The 7,926-nt window shown below is 35.6% G+C and overlaps 1 protein-coding gene across 1 annotated transcript; it reads left to right on the forward strand.

Annotated features, from left to right (window-relative positions):
• The first annotated feature begins 1,731 nt into the window (after nucleotides 1-1,731).
• Nucleotides 1,732-4,374, forward strand: ase (achaete-scute-like protein asense). The gene has a single exon (XM_075299851.1). It carries the CDS (start codon nucleotides 2,038-2,040, stop codon nucleotides 4,141-4,143), a length of 2,106 nt encoding a protein of 701 aa, XP_075155966.1. The 5' UTR covers nucleotides 1,732-2,037; the 3' UTR covers nucleotides 4,144-4,374.
• The last annotated feature ends 3,552 nt before the right edge of the window (nucleotides 4,375-7,926 follow it).

Raw genomic sequence — 7,926 nt, forward strand, 5'->3', positions numbered from 1 at the left:
GGTATTACAGGAAAAGGTGTTAAGAACTAAAAAAAAACATCGTGGATGTGAGAAAGATGTGAGGGAAAATGTAATTAGAAAGAAAACAATGTTTTTTTTGAGTTTGTCTTTATGAAATTGTTTTTACAGCCTGGAAAAGAATAAACGTTTATCACAAAAAGTATAAACTTTTCTTCCAAATACACTTCCTTACAGCGAAAAGCAAATAAGAAACGAACTTTGCTTGTCTAAAATTTCGTTTGGGAGGAAAGAATTATTTTTTTGCGTGTAAACACCATGCATAAATGGATTCATATCGGTTTCGAGATATGTATATAGAGTCCATATAAACCGATCAAAAGATGCTTTGCCAGTAACTGCCATTCGATTGTGGGTGACTTTTTATGAGCCTTTGTAAATAAGATTCGGCTTGACCTACGTTACGTTAGGTTTACCCAGAGAAGGAATATGATCACCACCTAGAGCAAAATGTTATTTTTGGACGGATATTATGTAACTGATTTCGACACCCATTTTATATTTGGAGAAACCCCGTCGAAAAATAATATTTTTCTCTAGGAAGAATACGTTATTACTTCTCTCCTTGTTAGCCTAATTATATTTTGATATATCATCCAATTTAGCATATTTTGCTCTTATTTTGATACTTAATCGAGCGTTTATTGAACTTTAGGATTTTTTTTTGTCCATATTTTAAATTTTTGAAAATTATCTACGCCAGGACCTAAATCTGTAAATCCATAGTTGTAGTTATATAAGGATCATCACGGGCGTTTTTAGTTATATGTATCTTCTCTGGATGTCGTTCAGTCATCAGTATCTGCTATTTTTCTATTTACAAAAATTCAGTTGGAATAAATTCATAACGAAAACAAAAATCATTCTTATCAGCGTTTTAATTAAGTACGTGCCGAACCAAAAGTGGGTTCTATAAAAGGTATGACCATAAAACAACTACTAATGCAAGGTCCTTGGAAGAGTAAAATTTAACTGCCTCCAAAAAAGGCGCAATATTATAACACATTAAAAGCCAGTGAAAGGATCTACAAAACACCACTACATACATACGATATTCATATATATGAGTCAGTGAGTAAAAACCACCCTTATGGAACTGCAGAGTCATAGGAACCCCTAAAGCAAGATCAGATGTTAGTTTTCCCAAACCAAAACAACACACAGAAACAAAGAGAAGAGTATTTTTTTTGTGGGGCGAACGGGCAGAGATATTGAGAGTTAAGGTAGAAACACCCAACTGAAACGCCTAGGGGATGAAAAGTCAAAGGTATTGGAGTTGTCGTAGTAGTGGTACAATATTCACTTATACAAACGCAGATTTAAAGGATTTTTACGGGATCAGCTTCAGAGCAGCGAAATAAAAGCAGAGCCACATATTAGACAATAAGAATACTGATGATGGTGGTGGAATAGTTCATGCTGCTTGGTATGCGGTTCATGGTTTGCTGCTACTGCCTTTGCGCTTGCGCCCTTACCAAAACAGTTGATGATGTATTACACAAATGCCTTGGCTATGTTACGTTCGAGGCAGAGTTCTGCCCAGAATATTTCTATTGTTGTTGTTGTTTGTTGGTGCTGTTATTTCATTTCATTGTTCCATAGTTATTGCAATTGCCAGGCCAGCCAGCCATCAGTCAGTTTTCGTATACAATACTCTGAAGTCATTTCCGTTGGTAGGACGTTTGTTGCAAGAGACGCCCCATGACATTTCATTGCAAGACATCGGGCACGCGACACACAAAACGCAGCTGTTCTGCCATCTAGTCAACCATACCTTACCTTACATTGACACCGACAGACGGTACACACCACACTATTGGATATTTTCCTCCCGAAAGAAAATTCCTGTAAAACGAATTTTACATGAACTCCAACCATCCAGTTAGACAATTCAGTCCATTGCCATAGCTTCAAGTGAGAACAACGAAAAGCGGGAATTAAATTTTCGTGGAAAACCAAATCATAGCCATACCGGATTAGTTAGTGAAAAATATTTGGCCGTATTGGAAAAGCTTTTTTATGAAAAGCTTCACCTTTCAACCCATGGCTACCTTGGGTGTTATGAATTACAATTTGCCACCAGGATTAACCATGAAATTGAATTCTTCAAATAACCAACAACATTCCAACTCAGCCCCCTCGGCTTTGGGTAATAAAATGTTCAATAAAATCACAGTGCAAAATGTTTTAAGTGAAAATAATTCCAATGCTTTGAATATAGCTCAGGGTAATCCCAATGCTATAGTGAGAAAAATTAAAGATTTCGGTATGATTGGAACTGTGAATGCAGCTGGTAAAAGACCTTTAAGTGAAAATGCCAAACCATCCAATAGCACAACGCCAAGAGCCCTTAAGGAGAAGAAACTTGGTTCACCTTCGGTGGCTAAGAAACCCAAACTGAGTAAAGAAGAGAGAACAGCTTTGAGATTGGCCAAAAAAGCAGCCAAGGAAAATGCAGCCGCTGTCAGCTCTCTCATGAATAATGGTTTGCCCATTAAAGTTCCCGGAACTCCCGGCCGCAAGGGCTTACCTTTACCCCAAGCTGTGGCCAGACGTAATGCTCGTGAGCGGAATCGTGTTAAGCAAGTGAATAATGGTTTTGCCGCTTTACGTGAACGCATACCGGAAGAGGTGGCTGAAGCTTTTGAGGCTCAAAGTACCTGCAAGAATAATGGCAAAAAACTTAGCAAAGTCGAGACCTTACGTATGGCTGTTGAGTACATACGGTCACTGGAACGTTTATTGGGTTTTGATTTTCCCATACCGAATAGTGGTAATCCCTTACATTCCACCTCATCCAGTGGTGATGATAGTTTCTCTTTAATTAAAGATGAATTTGAAGCTTATTCACCCAGCATGGATGAACATTTTGAGGATTCTCTAAGCCATTATGATTCGGAGGAATATTTTTGTCAACAATCATCATCACCCTCAGTGAATAGACAAACTCAACTTCCTCATCCTTCGCCAGCCCCCTCTGTTCCTGCTCCTGTTCCATCAAGAAGCGCTAGTCCCCCACAAATGGATGTTCTACCAAATATAACAACCTTGAATGGTCTACAATACATCAGAATTCCAGGGACAAATACCTATCAATTATTAACCCCAGACATATTTGTTGGAACGGCTGCCTCACCACCATCCTCTACCGTTGATGAGGAACACTTCAATGCCCTAATTGACACTAATTGCGCAAGCCCAAATTCAATGTCGTCACCAACGTCTTCGCCAACAACAAGATCTGGCATGGTTATGTCTTTGGCACACGTTACAGCTGATGTATCGTCTCCGTTGTCTTCTTCTGCTTCGCCTCCCTCGGAAACTTCACCAACATCAATTAATTCGAACAGGGTAATGGCCAGAACGGAAACAGCACCTGTTTTGGTAAATACAACGGTAGTAGGGTCAGCAGGTTTATTATCAACATCAGTGGTATCATCTTCATCATCATCATCAACAGCAATGAGAATATCGGCCGTGCCACAACAACAACAACACACCATAATACCAATGTTAACAACAACCCCCAGTTCAAGAGCCAATATAACAGCTAATAAAAGTCCAACATTACAAGGGGCAAGAACGATGATGATGATGACGACAACAACACCTGCCAACGCCACCGCCAACCTAAGCCCTAATAACAATGAACATGGCCACCAACAAATACAAGGCTTAAGGCTGGAGTGTGCCGTTAACCAACAACAGCAACAACATCAACCGCTTTTGGAAACACACCTCATTAAACAGGAATTTGAAGAACCCACAACGATCATCTATCAACATCAAGAGTCCACGATGCCATCAGCCACCTCTATGGCAACACATCAAACGCAACACCTTTATTTGGCGCCCAACGCTATGTCAGCCATGTCTCCACCGTTAGATAGACAAACACCTACAACATCGAACAATAACTCTACACACCAATTAAACCAATACTACTCTACACAAGAGCAGAATCATTTCTTTGGTAATGTGGTAAATTTGAAAAAAGAATTCAATGATGATCTCTTGGATGTAGCACACAACAACAATGTTATGTCCGATGAAAGTATGATTGAATCTATCGATTGGTGGGAAGCCCATACACCAAAATCCGAAGGAGGATCAGTTATGATGTAAATTATTTTTTTTTTCTTAAACAAAAAATATTAACTTTTGTATATATCGTCTTTACTAACACATCCAAAGCAAAACAACAAACCAAATTTTATTTTTTTTTCCTATAAGACCTGTATAAGCAATTTTATTTTATTTAGAATTTATATTTAAATTTTAAGGAAGACATATGATTTATAATTTTAAGTGTTTTTTACAATATTAGCATTTTAAGTATAAATAGTTAAGTTTTCTTTTCGGGAAAAATGGTTTATAAAATAAATGAAAAATTATTCGATTTGTTTTTACTGCAAAATTTTTATTAAATAAAAATGAAAAAATATGTTTAAAACGGAATTGCGAAAGTGTTTAATTTAATGTTTTTATGTAAGGTCATAGATGGAAAAGAACAGTGTATGAAAACCAAAATTCTATGAAATCCAATAAGGAAGATCTAAGGTCGAACCGAACCGAGATATTGACAATTTACATATTTTCAAGGTACACAGAAAAAAATATTACTGAAATTTTCAAAAACAAATTAATTGAATTTTAAAAGATTTTCAATTTAAAATTTATTTAATTCAAATAATTTTTTAAATTAAAATAAAACTCCTTAACAAAGATTAACTACATAAATTATTTTTTTTTATTGGATTATTTAATTTTGCTCCTATTATTTCTATGATTGAAAAAATTCACCTAAAAATTAATTGGATCAATTAATATCGTAATTGAATTGAAATTTTTCCTTTACTATATATTTAAGGAAAATCGGTTCAATTAATTCGATTGGAAATTGTGATAAAAAAAATCGAACAATTTGTAAAGTACTCTCATCTCGATTATTTACACTGGAAACAAGCTTGATCGGCTCTAAAGATACTGTCTTGCACTAATGATTTTGGTACTGATTGCAAGCCAACAAAGTGGAGAATTGTACAAATATGAGTTTTGCGTATTTGATACTGGCAAAAACAATTTAAATTGTTCTTACTACACACTCAAAAAAATTACTTGGATCCAAAGGTTTTGTTTTAACATAGTATTGTTTACGAGCCAAAGACACCGTTTTTTATACCCTGCGCCACACTGTGGAACAGGGTATTATAAGTTAGTGCATATGTTTGTAACACCCAGAGGGAGACGACACATGGCGTCTTTGGCAATAATGCTCAGGGTGGGTCCCTGAGTCGATATAACCATTTCCGTCTGTCTGTGAACACATTTTTGTGTTCGCAATTTAAGTCCAATCGCCTTCAAATTTGGCATATGTTCCTAATTTGGGTCAGAATAGAACCCTATTGATTTTGGAAGAAATCGGTTCAGATTTAGATATAGCTCCCATATATATTTTTCGCCCGATATGCACTAATATGGACCCAGCAGCCAGAGTTTTATACCGATTTGCTTGAAATTTTGTACAAATATAACACTTAGTCGTATAGTCAAGTGCAAAATTTGATTGAAATCGGTTCAGATTTAGATATAGCTCCCATATATATCTTTCGCCCGATATGGACTTATATGGCCCCAGAAGCCTGATTTTTGGCCGAATTTGTTTGACATTTTGCACTAGGAGTACAATTAGTAGTATAGTCAAGTGTGCAAAATGTGATTGAAATCGGTTCAAATTTAGATATAGCTCCCATATATATATTTCGCCCGATATGGACTAATATGGTCCTAAAAGCCAGAGTTTTGGCCCAATTTGGTTGAAATTTAGCATTGTAGCTATGCGTGCCAAATTTGGTTGAAATCGATTCAGATTTAGATATAGCTCCCATATATATCTTTCGCCCGATATGCACTTATATGGACGCAGAAGCCAGAATTTTATCCCGATTAGCTTGAAATTTTGCACAAGGAGTACAATTGGTAGTATAGTCATGTGTGCCAAATTTGATTGAAATCGGTTCAGATTTAGATATAGCTTCCATATATATTTTTCGCCCGATATGGACTTATATGGCCACAGAAGCCAGAGTTTTGGCCCAATTTGGTTGAAATTTTGCACTATGAGTACAATTAGTAATATAGTCATGTGTGCCAAATTTGATTGAAATCGGTGCAGATTTAGATATAGCTCTCATATATATGTTTTTCTGATTTCGACAAAAATAGTCAAAATTCAAACATTTTCCTTGTTAAATCGCCACTGCTTAGTCGAAAAATTTTAAAAATTACTCTAATTTTCCTAAACTTCTAATACATATATATCGAGCGATAAATCATAACTAAACTTTTGCGAAGATTCCTTAAAATTGCTTCAGATTTAAATGTTTCCCATACTTTTTTACTAAAATTGTGTTCCACCCTAGTGCATTAGCCAACTTAAATTTTGAGTCTATAGATTTTGTAAAAGTCTATAAAATTCTGTCCAGATCGAGTGATATTTAAATGTATGTATTTGGGACAAACCTTTATATATAGCACCCAACACGTTTGACGGATGTGATATGGTATCGAAAATTTAGATCTACAAAGTGGTGCAGGGTATAATAAAGTCAGCCCCGCCCGACTTTAGACTTTCCTTACTTGTTTTTTACTAACATTATGTTCCACCCTAGTGCATTAACCGACTTAAATTTTGAGTCGGCTAATGCCGACGGATGTGATATGGTATCGAAAATTTAGATCTACAAAGTGGGTATAATATAGTCGGCCCGCCCGACTTTATACCTTCCTTACTTGTTTTTTTTTTTTTTTTAATAAAGACATTTCTATGGATCTATCTATCACCCTTGATTTTTATATCCTTCATCATAGGATGGGGGGTATATTAACTTAGTCATTCGTTAGTGGTCTACGACCCCTGAGTTGATCTAGCGATGTTCGTCCGTCCGTCTGTTGAAATCACGCTAGCTTCCGAAAGAAACAAACTTTTTACGGTATTGCAAATGGCCCCTATAGGACCACTTTTTAATGTAGCCCTTATAAAAACTGACCCCCCAAATTTGACTACCGCAAACTTTTGGAAGAGCAAATTTCGTACAATCCAGTTGAAATTTGGTGATGTAAGTAACAACCGTCCAAAAATTGGTCGAAATCGGTCCATATATATCCCCCATGTAAACCTATAACCTGGTTTGAATTGCGGATCCTCTGGAAGGAGCAAATTTCATCCCATCCTTCTTTTGAAGGAGCAAATTTCGTCCAATCCACACTGAAAAAAAAGCATACTCGGTTCCAAAGATGTTGTCTTTACATTAAAAAAATTGGTATTGATTCCGAGCCAAAGAAGCGGAGAATACAAGTAAGGATACTTTTAAGACACAATTCTCTTTTAAATTTAGGTTTTGTGTACTAGCTTCTAGGAAGCAAATTTTAATTTTTCGCTTTCTCAGCTTTTTTTTTCTTCATATGCTATCAAAGTCCTTTAAAAACGAGTTAACAGCAACTTTATTTTCCAAATTAGGACTCGACTTCCAGTAGAAATTATGCTATGTTTGAAGTAAAAAACTTCTTTAAAATAAAGTTTTGAAAAACATGTCCTATTTTGGAACGATTTTTTGCTTTGTAGTCAAGATGCAAAAAGACAACAAATTTAAAGACAATTTCATTAAATTTAAAGAATTTTTCTGAATTATTAAAGTCAAGTTGACCTTAGCATATAAATTTTTTCTTTCATGTTAAGATACCCATTTTTAAGTCAAATCACTTAATTTTAAGGACAATACGACTTCATTGAAAAGTTTATCGACTTTTGGACAAGGAAAATAACTTTATTTTAGAAAAATGCGTCTTCTATGCTAAGAAAAATTTGTTTTCGTATTTTAAAGACATGAAATCTTTGACCTCACAACA

Source organism: Haematobia irritans, chromosome 3, assembly GCF_050003625.1.
Source record: "Haematobia irritans isolate KBUSLIRL chromosome 3, ASM5000362v1, whole genome shotgun sequence".
NCBI classification, from domain to species: Eukaryota; Metazoa; Arthropoda; class Insecta; order Diptera; family Muscidae; genus Haematobia; species Haematobia irritans.

Bases quoted from the DNA above. Each gene is read 5' to 3' on its own strand.
- ase (XM_075299851.1), top strand. From the start codon at position 2,038: ATGAAAAGCTTCACCTTTCAACCCATGGCTACCTTGGGTGTTATGAAT.